The following is a 20,671-nucleotide window of genomic DNA, read 5'->3' on the forward strand; positions in this document are numbered from 1 at the left end:
CCGTTTAGGTTTTATATTTCATGTTTCTCTATCCTGGTGGCACTTAGCGCTGCCTGCGCAGTAGAATCATCTGGGGACTTCTGAAAACTTATCCCCAGGCCTCACCTCAGACCAGCAGAATCTTATACTCTGGAGGTGGGTCTCAGGCATCAGTACTTTTTTTTAGTTTTTATTTTATTTGAGACAAGGTCTTGGACTGTTGCCCAGGCTGGAATGCAGTGGCATAAACACAGTTAACTGCAACTTCGAAATCCTGGGCCCAGGATATCCTCCCACCTCAGCCTTCTGAGTATCTGCAACTACAGGCCTGTGCCACCATGCCTGGCTAATTTTTTGGACTTTTTTTGGTAGAGACAGGGTCTTGCTGTGTTGCCCAGACTGGTCTTAAACTCCTGGCCTCAAGCAGTCCTTCTACCTTGGCCTCCCAAAGCATTGGAATTACAGGCATGAGCTACTGTGCCCAGCCCCAGGCATCAGTACTATTTATTTTATTTTATTTTATTTTATTTATTTTATTTTATTATTTTATTTTGTTTTATTATGTTATGTTATTTTCAAGATGGAGTCTCGTTCTGTCATCCAGGCTGGAGTGCAGTGGTGCGATCTCGGCTCACTGCAACCTCCACCTTCTGGATTCAAGGGATTCTCCCACCTCAGCCTCCCAAGTAGCTGGGATTACAGATGTGCACCAGCATGCCCGGCTGATTTTTGTATTTTTAGTAGAGATGGGGTTTCACTGTGTTGGCCAGGCTCGTCTTGAACTCCTGACCTCAAGTGATCTGCCCACCTCAGCCTCCCAAAGTGCTGGGATTACAGGCATGAGCCACCACACCCAGCTGCATCAGCACTCTTTAGAAGCACTGCAGATGATCCTAATGCACAGTTTTGGCCTGATAGGAAAGTAATTGAAAAATTAAGAGGAAGCAGCCATTAGAGATGTCAGTTTTTGTTCTGTCTTAGAATGAATGGGCTAGGAATCCTATTTACCAGTTTCTGGATTGTTTTGTGAATAACACTTTGAAAGGAATCAGGAGATGAGACTCATTGTCATTAAGTCTGATATACTTATCTTGTCATAGACCTACATCATACGTGATAACTGCCTGTTTACTTCTCTGTGTCTTCACTGCTCTGATTGCAAACCCCTTTTGCCAAGTACCATGTCCTATTTAACTCTGCATTCTGAGTGCTTAACACATAGTAGGTATTCATTAAATAATGATGGAACAAATGAAAGAAACCTTAGGTTTGAGAAGTTTCTAAGGATTCTAAGCAGAATTGGAGCTGGCCTTTAGAAGTTAAACTTTAGAATTGTGGCTCTCACTTCTCATGTCTGACCACTGCATTTGGCTTCAGCAACCTGCACCCTTTTCGGTCTGTCTCAGTCCCTTTTGATTGTTTTGGGTAAGTCTTGATGAGTTGGGGTTTAGCTTTGAGGGTCTGTCATACTTGTCTTACTAGCCTCTCTTTTGTTTGTAGCCCAGTGCCTGTGAGCAGGTGTCATGGTTTCCAGAATGTACCACTGAAATTCCTGACACTCAGGAAATGAGCGATTGGATGGTCGTGGGAAAGGTAGGCTTTCAGGAAAATGTACCCTGACTTCTTGGCACCCTCTTGACTTCAATTGCTCGAGTCTGGTATGTACATATACTTGCAGTTTAAGAAAAATGTGAATCTGACCACATTTGGTAGGAATAAAGCTGTGTCAGGAGGGAGTGTCATGAGCTTTACAAGTATGCCCCTTGGAGATATGGCAGGGCTTTTTCTTTTCTCTGAGTCATTTAAATTATAAGGCAGACAAAATGTATAACCTCTGTCTTATTCATGGATGCCTTTTGAAGTGGCTTATCATACATATCTGTGTATATTCTGATCACTGCTAGATGAAAGGACATTGTCCTCAGAAAGTAATGATGGAATTGTTACAGAGGGAATTTGTTTAATCTTCTTCTGGAAAATTGTGAGAATAAAGTAGATGGCCACCAAATCAATAGGTCTAGAGGGCAGTTCTCAAAGTATATGTGCTCCCAGGGATCTCTAAGACCCTTTCAGGGAGTTCACAAGGGCAAAACTGTTTTCATAATGATATTGAAAAGTTATTTGCACTTTTCATCCTCATTCTCTTGCAAGTGTCCAGTGGAATTTTCCAGAGGCTATGATGTGATATTATAACAGATTGAATGAAAAAGCAGAGAGGAAGCTCTGTCCTTCTATTAAGCCAGATGCTGAAGAAATTTGCAAAAATGGAAAACAGTACCACTGTCCTCACTAATTTTTTTCTTTTATGAAATATGATTATTTTTCTGAAAATATATTTCTGTAAAGTATTTATGTTAACATTAGTCTTTTAAACTGAATTTAAAAATATTTTTAAAATCTCAGTTTTAATTTCAAATATAATTATTTGAATTCTAGATAATAGATTATCTGTCTATTATCTATCCCGCATAAACAAAAATTCTTTAGGATCCTCAATAATTTTTAAGAGTGTAAAACCTGAGACCAAAGAGATTGAGTTTCACTGGTTTAGAAGTGGCTTCACTCATGTGGGGGTTGCACTTGATATCCCCGTGAGACCCCTTAATGTCCCTGTTTTCTGAAATGCTACCAGGTCAGTGCCTAGTATCATGCATTTGTACTCATCACAGAGTGAGAGGCTTCCTGGTGGAAGGGCAAGCTTTTGTCATTTGAGGCATTCCCCATCCTTCTGCCTCGGTGCTCCTGGGTTAGACAGCTTGAATATCTCCTTCCTGTTTGATGTTCCCAGCCTCAGCATTCATGAGTCTTGTGTCCATATAGTGCTCTACTCAGAGCTCCCGGGGTGGGGGTGAGGGGGTGCTTCATCTCACAGCCATCTGGAGAATAGCCAGAGGGGTTTAGGATTTTCTCTTTCCCACCCTTCAGGGATTGATGTTTCTTCACAGAGAACCAAGTCCCTTCTTGCTTTACTTACTTAGAACCCTAATTTCTTCCTTCATCCCTGACAATTGCAGTCATATGTGGTCATTACTTACTGCTTTTTTCTCCCTGTAGAGAAAGATGATTATTGAAGATGAAACAGAGTTTTGTGGGGAAGAGCTGCTTCATAGTGTGTTGCAGTGTAAGGTAAGGTCTTGTGGCTAGAACCAGATATGAAAACCTTGTGGGAGGTGATTTGCTGGACTTTCCCATTTATCCTTTGAGTTGGTTGTGGGAAGGCTAAAGTTAAGATTTTTACTGGAGATCAGATGCATAGCTTGGTTCATATCTGCAAATTGTCCTTTTCTCGGGTGACCGTTCTGCCCTGTGGGTGTTGTGCTGTCCCTGTGGTCAGCAGCCAAGAATGGATCCACCTAACCTCAGTGGGTCTGTTCATTGTAATCCTGAGAGGGCCTGGTATAGCAAAAGGTTTGGAGTCATTCTTCAGCATCAGATAGACCGGGATTCAAATCCAAGATCTGCAACTTTCTGCTATGTGAACTTGGCCCAGTTGCTTTACCTTCTCTGAGTTTGAGTTTCCTCATCTATAAAATGGGGAGAAAATACTCATTTCTTGGGGTTGTTGTGAGAACTAAATGAAATAGTGGGTGTGAAGTACCTGGGTAAATGTTAGCCTCCCCTTGATACTTTTTGGCCTAATTGAGAATCACATTGTCTGTGGGCAGAATGAGTCAGGGAAACTGAGGAGGAAATGGGTTGGTGAAGAAGGCAGGCCTCAGACTAGCCTCACAGATTTTACTTTTTGGCAGGCATAGGGTTGGGAATATCCATAAGGTGACTGGAACTCAGGTAATGTGAGGATTTTTTTATCTAGAGAGGAAATTGGTCAGGGGAGTTTGAGAGAAGGGATCGCTACTGTGTGGTAGATGCCATCAAAAAACGCTGGTCTTGTTTGTTTGTTTCTCCTCTCTCTAAGTGAGCTCTAGTCAGGTAAGCCTTCATACCAGAACTTTGATCCCTTGGAGAGTAGCTGCTGGTATGGGATGGAGAAACAGATTTACTATGAAGATTAGCAATTCCCAGAGGTGGCTCTGTGTGTAGCAGCGGGTGCTGTTTTTTAACCATTTGCCATGTGCCAGGCACCTGCTTACATTGTTTTTGTTTTTGTTTTTGTTTGTTGTTGTTTTTTTTACCAATTTACCGGCAAGGTAGTTGAGCAAGTGATTAAGCAACCTGTCTAGGGTCACACAGTGATACATTTCAGAGCTGAGATGCCACAGGAACCTTGTTCCTTGGAGGGCTGTGAGTTGGGCGCTGCAGGCTCTTAAGATCCCTTTCCTGTCCTGGAGCTCACCTTGAGGTTCTGATTCTCTGGGCAGAGTGTGTTTGATGTCCTGGATGGGGAAGAGATGCGGCGAGCTCGGACTCGGGCCAATCCCTACGAGATGATCCGAGGAGTCTTCTTTCTAAACAGGTTTGCTGACATTTCCCTCCCCTCCCCTGATGCTCCCTGCTCTACCTTTTCAGTTGAGCCTAGTACATCTAGTACTTTTCTGTCTTGCTTTATTGCAGGGCAGCAATGAAGATGGCTAACATGGATTTTGTGTTTGATCGCATGTTCACAAATCCGCGGGACTCTTATGGGGTGAGAACAAGATTCTGCTTTTGAATTCATGGTGCTAAGTGGGTTTAAGCTTCAGTGGCTCAGCCATTGCCATTTGTTCAATGCTAGGAGAGTATTCTGACTGTGTGATGGAGATATTTTGCTTTGAGCTCCTCAGATAGGGTCCCACAGTGCTTCTGTGGTCCCAGGAGTGAAGCAGTTGTCTCCAGGGCTTCAGTCCTGGAATCCAAGCCCCTAACCCTACAGAAGGTAGAGTGAAAGGGTGAATATCGTTTTTATATAGCAAGCTATTTTCCAGATTGAAACTTGGTGACATCGCCTGATTTGGGTGCTGTTTCTGGTATGAGAGGGGGGTACTGGGAAATATGGTTTGAGTGTTGGATGAAATGTGGGCATTTCAGTGGGCCTTTTCACTGATCTATTTAAAATCAGTGTTGTATCTGAAAATCTAGCCTGTGTTGTTGGAATGTGGTGAGGAGGGACATAGCATTTATGAAGCAGGAGGGATTACTTAAGTTTACACTTTCTTTGGGCCTCAGCTGCCTCATTCTGAAATGAGCTATACTAACCTGCCAGAGGGCTGGGGTAGAACCAAAAGGCTCTTAAGAGTTGTCCCAGCACTGAGACTGTAATTTTAGACTGAGCCACTTTCCTTCTCTGCCTCTCTGAACAAGCTTTGCGTGGGATCGTAATTATAAGGCTTTGGCCCTTTTCAAGAAGTGGTAAAGCAAAATGATTTTCTACTCTGCTGCATCTCATTTCTCTGAACGTAGACTCTCCATAGTGATAGAGAAAGAAAAAAAAGGAAATTTCATTCTAGAATACTCTTCAGGGTTTCAAAGCATTTTTACCTGGTCCTAGAAAGTTACTTTTCTTTGACCGTGACAGGGCCAGGAGCCAGCTATCCCCAAACCTGTTTCTCCTTCACTCACCTTCATTCCACTAGACCCCCTGGTTATCCACTGGCTAAAGAAACTTATTTTCCAAGTTCTTTAATGTTTCAGCTCCACCTACCTAACTGCTTCCTCCTTGCTGGCAAAACTGGCATGTAGCCCCTCCAGCCATTACTCATTTTTCGCTCCCAGGTCTCCCTCCTCTTTCCCCAGTACCAGCAGGCAGCACAAAAGGGCCCTTGGAATTAGCATCTTGAGAAAATTAGGTTGATATAATGTTGATTTAATTTTCTGAGCTCCAAATGATTTCCTTTAAACCCCTGCCTGGCAGAGGAGCTCTGTCAAGCTGATGGGAAGTCACAGTGTCTTTTTTGGCTTTTGAATATAAATGCCTCCAGCAGCTGGTATCTGGTTATTGCCTTTTGCTGTCATGAAAATGAAGTAGGCATCAGGATCGTACCATTCAGGTCGAGGGTAGAGACGTTAGTTACATAGGAAAAGGCAGCCGTGTTTGTAATGCTTCAGGCAGCTTCTTGACCTGAATTGATTGTTAGTGGCCACGGAGAATTGCCCTTTCAGAAATGTTTCTCTACGTTCCACTATAAAAAAAGTGATTTCTCATGAGCCCCTAGTGTTTTATTCTCTCTTTTCATTTCCGTTTTCCCCTGAAGACCAGAGATACAGCCAAGCCCAACAGGCTTGGTGTGGTTTTCAGGCAAGCAGAAACACTAGAACAGTCCCCAGCAGAAGAGGGAGTGGCTGAAGGCGCAGGCACACACCCACATTTGGTAGGGTCGTAGTGGCTCTTGGATCAGGCAAATTATAGACTAAGAGCAGGAGAATTTGAAGCTTGGAATGTGGAGAGGTTAGGAGGTGATAACAAGTGATAGAGCAGACTCTGAAATTGTTTTTTTTTTTTTTTGAGACGGAGTTTTGCTGTTGTTACCCAGGCTGGAGTGCAATGGCGCGATCTCGGCTCACTGCAACCTCTGCCTCCTGGGTTCAAGGGATTCTCCTGCCTCAGCCTCCCAAGTAGCTGGGATTACAGGCATGCGCCAGCACATCTGGCTAATTTTGTATTTTTAGTGGAGACGGGGTTTCTCCATGTTGGTCAGGCTGGCCTTAAACTCCCGACCTCACGTGATCCACCTGTCTTGGCCTCCCAAAGTGTTGGGATTACAGGCGTGAACTCCCACGCCCAGCCAACTGTGAAGTTTTTAAGTAGGTCTGTGGTGCTGCAGGTTATGGTAAAGGAGAAAGGGGGTGAGGGGCAGAAAATAAAGAAGCTGTAAGCAAGAACTGGAAGAGACAAAGGAAGGAGGGAAATTTAGATCCTTGGAGTATATGGAAGCATATTATAAACTGTTACATTATATCAGGGGTTCATGTGCCTGGGGATGTTGTTGAGACAAGAATACATTATGTGTGAAGCACTGCAGAAGACAACTGAATGTAGACATCATTTGTCTAATTTCCATTGAGTGTACTCGCAGTGCTGCTGTACTCACCACTGGAAAGAGAAAAACATGGAAAGGGACAAGAGTTTTGACTCTGAGGAAGTTGATCTAATTGAGTACAATATCATCTTGCATTGATTTGTTTAATACTTCACAGTTTGTAAAGCTTTTCTTTTTTTTTTTTTTTTTGAGACGGAGTCTCGCTCTGTTCCCCTGGCTGGAGTGCAGTGGCGCGATCTCGGCTCACTGCAAGCTCCGCCTCCCGGGTTCCTGCCATTCTCCTGCCTCATCCTCCCAAGTAGCTGGGACTACAGGCGCCCGCCACTGCGCCCGGCTAATTTTTTTGTATTTTTAGTAGAGACGGGGTTTCACCGTGGTCTCGAACTCCTGACCTTGTGATCCGCCCGCCTCGGCCTCCCAAAGTGCTGGGATTACAGGCGTGAGCCACCGTGCCCGGCCAAGCTTTTCAATATAGGATACTTTATTTAGTCCTACGACAGCCTGGAGAAATACCTGCATCAGTCCCAATTTATAACTGAGCAAGCTCAAGCTTAATGACTTATATTGTGTGCTTGTCCTTGACTGCACAGGCAGTAAGTAGCAGGGCTGAGAACCCCAGCTGTCCTTCCTGTGAAAAGACTTCCTGGCCATGACCTATAACGACCATATGTCTTGAAATCACAGAACGAGGTCATATTCATGCCCCCTTTTCAGGGGTGAGGTGCTCGCATCGATCATTCTGCATCCATCTCCCAGTCTTCCTTTGGACCAGTGGTTCACTCAGAGGGCACGGCCGGTGGCAAAGAACCTTGTTTTCCCTCTTTGCAGTATGTGTAGGGCTTAAACTTGTGACCCCTGCCTCCTTACCACCAGGCTGACTCGAAGATGCTACATAATGTTCTTGGTAAATACCATTAGGTCTTTTTTGTGTGCAAATGAATATAATCCAAAAAGATGAATAATTGATGGCTCAGGAACCAAGAATGCTGGGGTGGCTTAGTAGGGAAGTGGGGAAAGAATGATTAAGACCCAGCATGCCTGGAGTGGGCTTATAACAGGATGATGACATTTATTTTTAGCTAAAGTCACTTTCTCCAGAGACTTTTTCACTGTTTTGATAAAGCTAGATAGCTATCATCAGAAGAAAGGCCCCTCTCACCAAGAAGTGATTGGGTTGTAAACGTTAGTATGTCTGTTTCTTTCTTGGGACTGTTTCCCCTAAAGCTTTCTGATCGTTATCTAGCAGCTGCAGAACTTCAGACCAGTACTCAGCCATGCCGAACCTGTAGAGAGGGAAGACTAAGGTCCCTGAGCCTCTTCTGGCTGAGTGTTCATCATGGTCTGAGGCCAACTCTAGTCTTTTGCAGTTACCCACTTGTATAACTCAACCTTTTGTTGTCAGCAGTGCAAATGGTTCATCCTCTCTGCTGTGGAGGGTGGGTAGAATTTCACTGTCTAGGGCTCAGGTGTGGGTAAGAGCATACCTAGCATTTGCGTAAAAGAGAAGTATAAACATACAATATAGGCCAGTACTGGGTTCAGCATAAATGTGAGGTTAAGAGGTAAAGCTAGGCTGGGCATGGTGACTTACACTTGTAATTCCAACACTGTGGGAGGCTGAAGTGGGAGGATTGCTTGAGTCCAGGAGTTTGAGGCCAGCCTGGGCAATATACCAAGATCCTGTCTCTAAAAAAAAAAAAAAAAAAAAAAAAAAATGTGCTGAATGTGTGATGTGTGCCTGCGGTTCCAGCTACTCAGGAGGCTGAAGAAAGAGGATTGCCTGAGCTCAGGAGTTCAAGGTTTCAGTGAGCTATTATTGCACCACTGCACTCCAGCATGGGCTGAGTGAGACCGCATTGCCACAAAAATAAAAAACAAAAAAAACAAAAAAAAATGCTGGGGAGAGAGAGCGAAAGCTACTCAAGGGGCCACAAATGTAATTATGCCAAAATTCAAGTGATGATTAGTCAGTCTTGAGTTTGCTGGGTGCTCTGACGGTTGCCTGGAAGCTGCTGTTGCTGCACACCAGTATTTCCTTCCCTCTCTGTCTTGTCAGCTTCTGACTGTGCCCTGCCCCAACCCCACACCCAGCACTGGGCAGGAGAAGAAGAAAGGGAGTGCAAAAAAAGGAGAAAGACCAAATGCAATGTGGTGTCTTGGATTGGATCCCAAACAGAAAAAGAACATTAGTGAAATCTAAATGAAGTCTGGAGTTTAGTTAATAGTAAGGTACCAATGTTCTTAGTTTTGCCAAACATACCATGGTGTAAGGTGTTAACAAAACTGGAGACTGGCTGAGGGGTACAGGAACTCTGTACTATCTTGGCACCTTTTCTGTAAATCTAAAATAATTCCAAAATAAAAAGTTATTTGGGATTTTTTAAAAGGTGGTTGGGAGAGCCAAGGAGGAAGGGGAGAAGGGAAGACAGAGGCTGTGATGGGAAAAGGGAGGTTCCTGTGGCTGGGAGAGGGTGATGTTAGAGCCCCCAGGCTTTGGTTGGACAGGAAGACGTGAGTCTAGTGGTTAGGCCAACTGGACCCTAATTTAGTTTTGTTGCAGACTGGCTGTGAACAGATTACTTTGTGACTTTGTATCTTGATGCCTCTTTTTCCTTATCTGTAATGTGGGGCATATTCTGTTCAGTAGGACTCTTGAAAGGCAGTCTATGGTGAGGAAAACACTGTGAGAAATAAAAAATGTACAGTCAGATACCCATAAAGATGTTTTTTTGTTGTTGTTGTTGAGACAGGGTCTCGCTCTGTTGCCCAGGCTCAAGTGCAGTGGCACGATCTCAGCTCACTGCAACCTGTGCCTCCCGGGTTCAAGCAATTCTCGTGCCTCAACCTCCTGAGTAGCTGGGTTTACAGGTGTGCGCCACCATGCCTGGCTAATGTTTTGTATTTTTAGTAGAGACAGGGTTTTACCATGTTGGCCAGGCTGGTCTCAAACCCCTGACCTCAGACTATCCGCCTCTCTGGCCTCCCAAAGTGCTGGGATTACAGGCGTGAGCCACCATGCCCGGCTCCATGAAGATGTTTTTATGAGGAGTCTGAGCTAGGCCTGGTAATGTGATAGGTGTTGTGGGTATTTTGAGAGTGGGTGAGGCAACACTAAAGGGTGTTGATCACCAGAAGATACATTTCCTGGGTGCTGTGGCCCTGGTGGGAGCTCTGGATTGTACTTGTTGAAAGGCTTATTTTACTCTCCCTGCATTCTCCGTCCTGTTCCCCATTGAGCTGTCTTGTTTTCCTTCCTCTCCCGTCCTCCATTTCCCTTTGCAGAAGCCACTGGTGAAGGACCGGGAAGCTGAACTTCTGTACTTTGCCGACGTCTGTGCAGGCCCAGGTGGCTTCTCAGAGTATGTGCTGTGGAGGAAGAAGTGGCATGCAAAGGGCTTTGGAATGACTTTGAAGGGCCCTAATGACTTCAAGCTGGAGGACTTCTACTCTGCTTCCAGTGAACTCTTCGAACCCTACTATGGTAGGGACACTGAGGAGGGTACTAGGAGATATGAGGGACAGCCCCTGTAGGGGGACTTCAGGTCAGAAGCAGTTGTTGCCGGGCGCAGTGGCTCAAGCCTGTAATCCCAGCACTTTGGGAGGCCGAGACGGGCGGATCACGAGGTCAGGAGATCAAGACCATCCTGGCTAACACGGTGAAACCCCGTCTCTACTAAAAATACAAAAAACTAGCCGGGCGAGGTGGCGGGCGCCTGTAGTCCCAGCTACTCGGGAGGCTGAGGCAGGAGAATGGCGTAAACCCAGGAGGCGGAGCTTGCAGTGAGCTGAGATCTGGCCACTGCACTCCAGCCTGGGCGACAGAGCGAGACTCCGCCTCAAAAAAAAAAAAAAAGAAGCAGTTGTTATCCACATAACATGTTTTCTTTCCTGTCTCTTACCCTGGGCTTCACAGATCTTGTCAGAATCTTGGTTTCCTCTGGACTATACCTTTTTACCCTGGGCCTGTAGAATACAGGTCAAACACTCCCTCAGCAGATTCTCATCAAGGCTCTATTAATTCCTCCTTTCAGGAGCGCTCTGCTTTTGTGGTGGCAGGAGATAATGAAGCTGCCTGATCTCTGGCTGAGAACTGGCAGGGTTATTAACAACTACAAACCCATGCCCATCTCTAGTCCTCTGTGCCAGGTGTGGAATGCACTGGGTTGCAGACAGCTCGGCAACCCACAGCAGTCCCTCTGCTCTATGTTGATTGTAATTTGGCAGCAAATCCTAAGTCCTTTCTAAACAGTCCTTATTAAAAAATTGATGCCTAGATGTTGGTGCCCTAACCACAATTTGGGTCTTGAAGAGAAAGTTCCAAGAGTTGATGACTTTTGGTTGGTCAACCCGTTTGGGACTGTGTTTCATTATAGCAGGGTACTATTCTTCCTCCTGGTCCATCACTGTAAGGGGGCCTTGCAGGATGGGCCCTAGTTCTCGAGACACCTGATGCCTGTGTTATCTGTCCCAGAGCACTCGTGTCCCAGCTCCTGACATGTATAGGGCAGATGAACTCACTACGACTCTTGTATTCTGACAGGTGAGGGTGGGATTGATGGAGATGGAGATATCACCCGCCCAGAGAACATCTCTGCTTTTCGGAATTTTGTCCTGGATAACACAGATCGCAAGGGTGTCCACTTTCTGATGGCTGATGGGGTAGGTTACCTTTTTTCCATAGACTGATGCATTAAGGATTTGTTATTTTAGAGGTTTGAGAATTGTTTGTTTTGTCTGGTTCTTTAGCTGCCCCCAAAGGTGATATTTCACAATTCAGATTGTAGGGGATGCATTTTTATTCTTTCTGTACATTTTTTAAATGATAATTTTGTAGAGACTGATGTTGTGGATACCTTTGCCTGGAGTAGGGTGATCTTGGTGTTGCTCCTGGTGGAGGCTGTCTATACATGGTCACCTGTAAGCCTCTCATAGGCTGACAGATGGCCACCTCACCAAAGACGGCAGCACGGGAATCCATGGGAGGCTCTTATCAGGGCTGGGCTAAAGTGAAAGTTCAAGAGGCCTTGTCTACGGGCAGCTGCTTGAGGCACAGAGGGAAGCCCATTGCAGCTTTGTTCAGCAGAAGCTCTCACCCACTAATCTGACAATGCAGGCATTCCTTTCTGGAGTGAGCCACCACTTACTCTAGAGGAAGGACAGACAATGTGGCAGCTGCTCCAGGGTCATATAGCTAGAGTTGAGAAAAGCCTCTGGGGCTCTTTGGGTGGCCTCTCAAGCAGTAGCTGTGTGGCTACTGAAGGAAGGTGGGCAGGATGTCAGCGTGATATCCAAAGATGCCCAGGCTCACTGAAGCACTGTGCACAGCAGGGAACAACAGATGACAGGCTTGGGGCTGGCTGTGAGGGGGGTGCTGCTCTGGCTGAGCAGATGTGGGAGTCTGATAGCGCTTATGAGGCAGCTGTTGCAGTGCGGCAGCTATAGAGTTGTGAACTCAAGGGCTTTCTGCTTCAGCACTTCAGCAGTGTAGAGGGGTGACCCAGGCTTTTTTTTTTTTTTTTTAATTGACTCCATAATCAGACATGTATTTTGAGAAGCATCTTTAAGTCTGGAAGACGCTGCTAAACATTTTTTATCCTGAGTCCTTTAGCTATCACTTTTGTAGAACTGAGTCAGAGAGACCTGGCCTGGTTGGGGCCTGTTTAATAGAGGTCAGTGTCCTTTTTATTTTTTTATTTTATTGTGAAAAACACAAATTTGGTCATCTTAATCATTTTTAAGTGTTAACAGCAGTGTTAAGTCTATTCACACTGTTGTAAAACAGATTTTCAGAAGTTTTCATTTTGCAAAACAGAAACTATACCCATTTAACAACACTCTGCCACCCGATGTCCTCTGGCCTCCTTTACTTTTATGTAAGCCTTACCCTCTGTCTCCTGCTGGGATCTCACAAGGAGGGAGACCACTCTAGAAATAGCATCACACATTCTTTCGGTAAATACCCTGGCCAGAGAGTCTGCCAGCTGGAGAGAAGAGGCACTGTGGTCTTAGGACAGAAAAGGGGGTATTGTAAGTAAAACCTGAGTCAACAGAGAAAGATTACTGTGACTAGGAAGGTTAACTTTTCTCCTGTCACCAGAGTGGGAAGCCGAAGCAGAGTTTTCTCACTGCACTCACTCCCTGGTCTTGTTAGGACTCACCAGAGCATTCTGTTTCTTATGTTGTGGTTGACCTCTGACGAGCCAATATTTTGCCTCTGTTCTGCCTTACTCTTCCCTGGATTCCCATGAGTTAAAACACTTTCTAGACCATCTCCTTGGAAAAGTAGGCTTGGTTCCATCCCCTGGGAATGATAGAACAGGAAAGTGGAGCTGGTCCAGTGGTAGGTCTGAGTCCTGTGCTTACTCCATCTAACAAGCCCAGTGACCTTCTAAAATAACTCAACACTGAGCTGCTGCTTCATCAGTCAGATGGTGATCAATGAAAACACTTCAAGAACTCTTGATGAAGATGAGGTAGTGATGTTATTCTCAGTCCTTCTCCTTTCTCTTTCCAACCCCATTCCTTGTGCTCTCATTTCAGGGTTTCTCGGTGGAGGGGCAGGAGAACCTGCAGGAGATCCTCAGCAAGCAGCTGCTTCTGTGTCAGTTCCTCATGGCGCTGTCCATTGTCCGGACAGGTGACACTTCCTCAGCTGTCTCCTCACCCCAGGACCCACTAGAGGCCCTATTGGACAAGAGCATGTATAAGGGGTTGGAGGGGAAGTTAAAAAAATCTGCTTGTGTTAGCTTGACAGGTAGCTAAATGAGTAATTTAGGGAGAACGAACCCTCAAAGTCCCCTTCAAAACTGGTTCTCCCCCTTAAATTGTCTCTGACTTTTAACAGACCCAGGTGCTGGTTCCTTGACTTTGTCATATTTACTCCCAGGACTACTTCACCCATCTCTTGGAATAGACCCATTGGCTGCTTTTGGTGTTTTCTCTCTAATCTAGGAGGCCACTTCATCTGTAAAACCTTTGACCTGTTCACACCGTTTAGTGTGGGGCTTGTCTACCTGCTGTACTGCTGCTTTGAACGAGTTTGTCTCTTCAAGCCTATTACCAGCCGTCCTGCCAACTCAGAGAGGTGAAGCCTTTCTCTCTATATTAGCCAGATTAGTTGGCTAAATGTCAGAACAGCAAATCATGGTGCATCTCTCTGGCATGACCTCTTAAGCTACATTTAAAACCTTGACTTTAAAGAAGTGATGAGAGCCAACAGGATTCAGGATTCCTGGATCTTTTGGTCTTGTGATGTGCCAGTTCAGCTTCTGCCTCCTTCTCCCAAGCCTTATTCTCCATGCTTATGTGAGGGACTCTCAGCTTGGTCCAGGAGAAGGTGACCAATAGTAGGGACACTTCGGGGGGCATGGGCTGGGAAGGGGCAAGGAGCTGCTATCCAAAGGCACTACTGGGGTCCCAGTGTGACACTGCCCACACACAAGGTGAGAGAAAACGCAACTAATCAGAATTGCCGGGTGGCTTGTTACAAACACATATTTCTGGGCCTTCTCCTGGGAGAGTTTGATTCATTAGGTCTGTAATTTGACAGACTCCCCAGGTGATTGTGACACAGCCCGTCTGTCACAGGGAAGTTAGGAACTACTGCCATAGAGAGTAGAAATAGAGCTTAACAGGGAAGGATTTGAGGGGAACTTTAGTGCGCAAAGGGTCTGTGTTGTTCTTTGCGCATAGGCCTAAGGTTGAATAGGGAAGTTGTTAAGCTTTGTGATTCCACAAGGGGTTGGGGGAAAGGAATGTATGGGGAGGAAGCCCTTGCTCGGTGGAGTGACAGAGTATCTCCTGCCAGGTATGTGGTGTGCAAGGGCCTGAAGGTGGGCATAGATGACGTTCGGGATTACCTCTTCGCAGTGAATATTAAACTCAATCAGCTGCGGAACACTGATTCCGACGTCAACTTGGTGGTCCCCCTGGAGGTGATCAAGGGAGACCATGAATTTACTGACTACATGATACGGTCCAATGAGAGGTAAGCCAACGGGCTGGTTTTTGCTGGCACCACTGAGGTCCTAAGGAAGACCAGAGAGTGAAAGACTGAATGGTTGGCTCTTGGTATCACTTTGTCAGTCCCGACAAATTGGCAACTGAGTATGGTCTGCTGGTTCCAGGGCTGCCTGGGACTTTGGTTAGTTACCCTCAGGGACCCCCATCCTGCTGCCAGGCCCTATCCCAAGGGTGGCAGGTAGGTGCCTGGCTAGTATAGGCCTGCCCACAGGAGCCTGTGTATAGCTGACAGAGAGCAGCCTGTGTCCCTGGAGGCAGGAATAATTTCCCTTTAATTGCTGCTGTTTGTAGAAGGCCATCATGCTTGTTGCCTGGAGAAGTCCCTGTTTGGAGGCAGGAGATGGATGGAAAGCATGTGTATAACATGCTTTGGAAGTGCCCAAACTTTTGCCAGCTCATGAGTTTCCCACCTGGTGATCCAAATGCTGTTTTCTGTATCTTCTTTGTTTTCCCCACTCCGTTAGTGGTAATAATTTCAAGTTGTGACATTTGGCTTAGTTTTCTCAGTGGGCAGGCCTTAGAAAAAAGTGCTTGGAGATAGGTTGGGGGGTTGTATAGTAGCAGTGAATCAACAGAAAGTGCTCTCTTAGGGGGACAAACAGGTGTTGGAAAGGCCTTAGTTAAGGGTCCAACCTTAAGTCCCCCAGAGAAGTTTGAAGATATAGGTGGCCCTGGAGAATCACAGAAGGGGAAGAAGTCTTTGTCCTATTCTCTCCTATTTTTCCAGTATTGCCTTGTGTTTTAACTTTCCACAGTACTACCATATAAGCTCCCTCATTTTGATAGCAATGGTAGGCACCAAAGTGGAGCAGACAGTAAACTTCAGCATGTTATAGATGAGGAAACAAACAGGCCTAGGGATCCGCCTGGCTAGGGCTTTATAACACTTCTGGGTTATGAAACATGTCTTTTGGCTGAACAAGTGTGCATAGAAGCATGGCAGAACTGGACTTCTTTTCAGTGGTTCCAATAGCACAGAGTATTTAAGCAACACTATAACCAACCACTTTTCTTTTTCTAAAAAAGTGGAGGTATAATTCTGTAAGTGAAATGCAAATCTTAAGTGTATACTTTAATCAGTTTTGACAAATGCATATAGCCTTGTAGCCTACCATCCCTATTACGATAAAAAACGTGACTGGGCGTAGTGACTCACGCCTGTAATCCCAGCACTTTGGGAGGCCGAGGCAGGCAGATCACGAGGTCAGGAGATCGAGACCATCCTGGCTAACACAGTGAAATCCTGTCTCTACTACAAATACAAAAAATTAGCCGGGCGTGGTGGCAGGTGCCTGTAGTCCCAGCTACTTGGGAGGCTGAGGCAGGAGAATGGCGTGAACCCAGGAGGCGGAGCTTGCAGTGAGCTGAGATTGCGCCACTGCACTCCAGCCTGGGCAACAGAGCAAGACTCATCTCAAAAAAAAAAAAAAAGATAAAAACCGTTTCCATCACCTGAGGAAATTTCCTTGTGCCCCTCCTCAGGCAACCCCAAGGTAACCCCTCTTCTGATTTTTATCACCACAGGTTAGTTTTGCTTGTTTTAGAACTTTGTATTTTGTGTCTGGGATTTTTTCCTCATCATGTTTTTGAGATTCATTCATATTGTGTTAGTTGGTTTGGTTTTCTTGCTGACTAGTATTCCATTCCATTGTATGGGGATTCTTTTGTCAATGGCCACTTGACAGTTTGGGGCTGTTACGAATAAAGCTGATAAAAACATTCTTATACAAAGCTTGGGTGGACAAATGTTGTAATTTCCCTTGGGTAAATACCTGAGTGGGAAATTCTGGATCATAGAGGAGATGTATGTTTATTTTAAAATACCACATAGTTTTCTAAAACACTGTGCGTGTGTATCATATATATATATATACACACACACACAATAAAACAATGTATATGTATATAGTATACATATAATATGTATATTATGGCTGGGCGCCGTGGCTCATGCCTGTAATCCCAGCACTTTGGGAGGCCGAGGCGGGTGGATCACCTGAGGTCGGGAGTTCGAGACTAGCCTGGCCAACATGGTGAAACCCTATCTCTACTAAAAATATAAAATTAGCTGGGCGTGGTGGCACATGCCTGTAATCCCAGCTACTGGGGAGGCTGAGGCAGAAGAATCGCTTGAACCTGGGAGGTGGAGGTTGCAGTGAACTGAGATCACGCCATTGTACTCCAGCCTGGGCAATGAGTGAGACTCCGTCACAAAAAAAAAATGTATATTATATATAAAAACAATAAAACAATTTATATACATTGTTTTATTCTCCTTCCGACAAAGTATGAAGTTCTGATTACATCTTTGTCAGCACTTGGTATTATCAGTCTTTTATTTTAACCATTTGGTGGGGTGTAGTGTTATATCATTGTGGTTTCAATATGTATTTCTGTGACAACTGATTATATTGAACCCCTTTGTGTGTGCTTATTGGCTACTTGTATATCTTCTTTTATGAAGTGTTTCTTCAAGTCTTTTGAACATTTAAAAAAATTGATTTGCCTTTTTATTAAGTTGCAGGAATTATTTTACATTCTGGATACAAGTCCTGTGAGTAGCTGGGATTACAGGCACCTGCCACCATGCCCAGCTAATTTTTGTGTTTTTAGTAGAGACAGGTTACAACATGTTGGCCAGGCTGGTCTTGAACTGACCTCAGGTGATCCGCCCACCTAGGCCTCCCAGAGTGCTGGGATTTCAGGCATGAGCCACCATGTCTGGCTGACCTTTGGCTGTTTTTAATTGTTTTTGTTTGTTTGTTGTTGTTGTTGAATTGTAGGAGTTCTTTATATATTCTGGATATTAATCACTTGTCAGATATGTGATTTGAAAATATCTGGGATTCTGTAGGGTTTTTTTTTTCCACTGCATTGATTGTGTCCTCTGATGCACTTAAGTTTAAAATTTTGATGTAATCCAATTTACCTATTTTTTTCTTTTATTCCTTGTGCTTTTAGTGTTATATGCAGGAAATCATTGTTAAATTCAATGTCATTAATCTTTCCTCTATGTTTTTAAAGAGTTTTATAGTTTCTTTTTTTTTTTTGAGATGGAGTCTTGCTCAGTTGCCAGGCTGGAATACAGTGGTGCAATCTCAGCTCACTGCAACCTCTGCCTCCCAGGTTCAAGCAATTCTCCGGTCTCAACCTCCTAAGTAGCTGGGATTACAGGTGCGTGCCACCACGCTCAGCTAATTTTTGTATTTTTAGTAGAGACAGAGTTTCACCATGTTGGCCAGGATGATCTCCATCTCTTGACCTCGTGATCCTCCCGCCTCGGCCTCCCAAAGTGCTGGAATTACAGGCATGAGCCACTGCGCCCGGCCAAGTTTTACAGTTTTATCTGTTACATTTAGATCTTTGATTCATTTTAAGTTAATTTTTGTATATAGTATTAGGTGAGGGTCGTTTTGCATGTGAATATCTAGTTTTCCCAGTACCATTAGTTGAAAACACTGCCCTTTCCCCATTGATTGGTCTTGGCATCTATCATTTGATCGTATATATAAGAGTTTATTTCTGGGCTATCTCTTCCATTGGTTTATGTGTCTGTCTTTATGCCAATAGTAGACAGTTTTTATTACTGTAGCTTTGTAGGAAGTTTTAATATCAGGAAGTGTGAGTTCTCTAACTTTGCTCATCATTTTCAAGATTATTTTGGCTATTTGGTGTCCCTTGAGATTCCTTATAAATTTTAGGATGGGCTTTTCTATTTCTGCACATATATATGTGTATATATATAGTTTTTTTAATGTTATGAATTTCCCTTTAAGGATCCTTTAGGGCCAGGCACGGTGACTCACACCTGTAATCCCAGCACTTTGGGAGGCCAAGGCAGTTAATTACTTATGCTCAGGAGTTTGAAACTAGCCTGGGCAACATGGTGAAGCCCTATCTCTACAAAACGTATAAAAATTAGCTGGGCATGGTGGCTTATACCTGTGGTACCAGCTACTCAGGAGGCTGAGGCAAGAGGATTGCTTGAGCCCAGAAGGTGGAAGTTGCAGTGAGCCAAGATTGCACCACTGCCCTCCAGCCCGGATGACAGAATGAGACCCTGTCTCAAAAAAAAAAAAAAGGATGCTTTAGCGGAATCTCTTACATTTTGATATGTGTCTTTTAATTATCCTATGGCTCATATATTTTAAATTTTTTCCTTATGATTTGTTCTTTGATTCATAGATTATGTGTATGTTGTATTTAATATTCAGATAATTCAGGATTTTTAAGATATCTATTAGATTTAGTCACACCATTCTCAGAGAATGTATTCTGTATGATTTTGATCCTTTGAAACTTAATGAGGCTTATTTTATGGCCCATCATATGCTCTATCTTGGTGTTGCTTGGTATAATGTTCTATAAATGTTAATTTGGTCAAGTTAGTTCATAGTGTTTTTCAGATCTTCTAAATCTTCACTGATATTTTGAGTACTTATTCTGTCAGTTGCTAAGAGGGTTGTTAAAGTCTTTAACTATGATTATTGAGCTGTCTGTGTCTCCCGTTAGTTTTGTCAATTCTTCAGTTATTTGGGATCTTTGTTATTAGGCACATGCACGTTTAAGACAGTTTTGTTTTCTTGATGAATTGACCTTTTATCGTTATGAAATACCCTATTTATTTCCAGTAACACTCCTTGTCTTGAAAGTCTGCTTTATCTGACATTAATATAGCCACTTAAGCTTTCTTTAGCTTAGTGTTTGTATGGTCTTTTTTTGTCCTTCTACCTTTGTCTTTATGATTAAATGTGTTTCTTATAGACAACATGTGGGTAAGTCTTACCTTTTTGTCCAGTCTGACCTGGATAAAAGTCTCAGCATTTTAATTGGGGTGATTGGTACATTTACATTGAGTGTAATTATTGATGTTTGGCTCTAAATCCCCTGTCTTGGTTGATTTCTGTTTATCCTGTCTGTTCTTTGTTCTTCTCTTCCTTTCTTCTCTCCGTTTTTGGCGGGACTAATTCAGTATTTTTTAATAACTAATTCAGTATTTTTTAAATACTTCAGTATTTTTTAGTATTCCTTTTACCTCCTTGAGGTTTTTTAGATGACTTTATTTTGTTATGTTTTAGTTGTTGCTCTTGAGATTACAGTATGTACCTTTTATTAATCAGTCTGCCTTCCAAAACTATTTTGTTGCTTTATGAACAGTGTAAGAACCTTACAACACAATACATGCTATTCTTTTGTCTTTGTGTTTTTGTTTTTATATAAACTCTAGTTTATATAGTTACTATTTTTACTTTAAACTGCTTATAGTCTTTTAAAGATGCACACGCATGCACATATATATCTAATTTTTTTTACAAAAGGTCTTTAGTATTTACTGACATACTTACCCTTTCTGGTGTTCTTCATTCTTTCCTGTAGGACCAGATTTCCATTTGGAATCAGCCTAAAGAATTTTAGACTAAAGAATTTCTTTTAGCCTGTCTTTGTAGTACAAGTCTGCTGGAGACTAATTCCCTGCTTTTGTCTATTTAAAAATATATTTAGGCCAGGTGTGGTGGCTCATGCCTGTAATCCCAGGCCTTTGGGAGGCTTAGGCAGGTGGATCACCTGAGGTCAGGAGTTCGAGACCAGCCTGACCAACATGGTGAAACCTCGTCTCTACAAAAGTGCAAAAATTAGCCCGGCATAATGGCGGGTACCTGTAATCCCAACTACTCGGGAGGCTGAGGCAGAAGAAGCACTTGAACCTGGGAGGCAGAGGTTGCATTGAGCTGGGATTGTGCCATTGCACTCTAGCC

At 43.9% G+C, this 20,671-nt stretch overlaps 1 protein-coding gene across 1 annotated transcript in view; it reads left to right on the forward strand.

Moving 5' to 3' along the window:
* CMTR1 (cap methyltransferase 1) overlaps positions 1-20,671 on the forward strand; it is a 48,370-nt gene that overhangs the window by 15,318 nt on the left and 12,381 nt on the right. Inside the window, exons 5-13 of the mRNA XM_025382283.1 lie at positions 1,480-1,572; positions 3,034-3,105; positions 4,299-4,393; positions 4,492-4,564; positions 10,176-10,374; positions 11,434-11,552; positions 13,434-13,530; positions 13,845-13,977; positions 14,701-14,880. Of these exons, the coding sequence (XP_025238068.1) occupies positions 1,480-1,572; positions 3,034-3,105; positions 4,299-4,393; positions 4,492-4,564; positions 10,176-10,374; positions 11,434-11,552; positions 13,434-13,530; positions 13,845-13,977; positions 14,701-14,880 (1,061 nt within the window). The remainder of the gene's footprint in view (positions 1-1,479; positions 1,573-3,033; positions 3,106-4,298; positions 4,394-4,491; positions 4,565-10,175; positions 10,375-11,433; positions 11,553-13,433; positions 13,531-13,844; positions 13,978-14,700; positions 14,881-20,671) is intronic.

Source organism: Theropithecus gelada, chromosome 4, assembly GCF_003255815.1.
Source record: "Theropithecus gelada isolate Dixy chromosome 4, Tgel_1.0, whole genome shotgun sequence".
In the NCBI taxonomy this organism is placed as follows: Eukaryota; Metazoa; Chordata; class Mammalia; order Primates; family Cercopithecidae; genus Theropithecus; species Theropithecus gelada.